Source organism: Eimeria mitis, genomic scaffold, assembly GCF_000499745.2.
Source record: "Eimeria mitis Houghton genomic scaffold, Emh_scaff1498, whole genome shotgun sequence".
NCBI lineage: Eukaryota > Apicomplexa > Conoidasida > Eucoccidiorida > Eimeriidae > Eimeria > Eimeria mitis.
This window is the reverse complement of record NW_013569509.1, coordinates 8639-8853: the sequence shown is the minus strand read 5'-3', so window position 1 is coordinate 8853 and position 215 is coordinate 8639. Positions and strand designations below refer to the sequence as shown.

Below are 215 nucleotides of genomic sequence, written 5' to 3'. Positions count from 1 at the left end.
GCAGCAGCAACAGCAGCAGCAGCAGCAGCAGCAGCAACAGCAGCAGCAGCAGCAGCAGCAGCAGCAGCAAACCTAGGATTCTGTGTGGCTCGAAGGGGTCTATGATTGTAAGGAACACTCTCTTAGACAACCACTCAACAGAGAAGCCGCTTCGTTCTGCTGCTGCTGCTGCTGCTGCTGCTGCTGCTGGATCCTTTGCTGCTGCTGCTGTCTCG

General features: G+C 56.7%; 1 protein-coding gene across 1 annotated transcript in view; it reads right to left on the bottom strand.

Moving 5' to 3' along the window:
• EMH_0038270 (uncharacterized protein) overlaps window positions 1-215 on the bottom strand; it is a gene marked incomplete at both ends in the record, with an annotated part of 2691 nt that overhangs the window by 1204 nt on the left and 1272 nt on the right. The window contains one exon of the mRNA XM_013495257.1: window positions 73-215. Within this exon, the coding sequence (XP_013350711.1) occupies window positions 73-215 (143 nt within the window). The remainder of the gene's footprint in view (window positions 1-72) is intronic.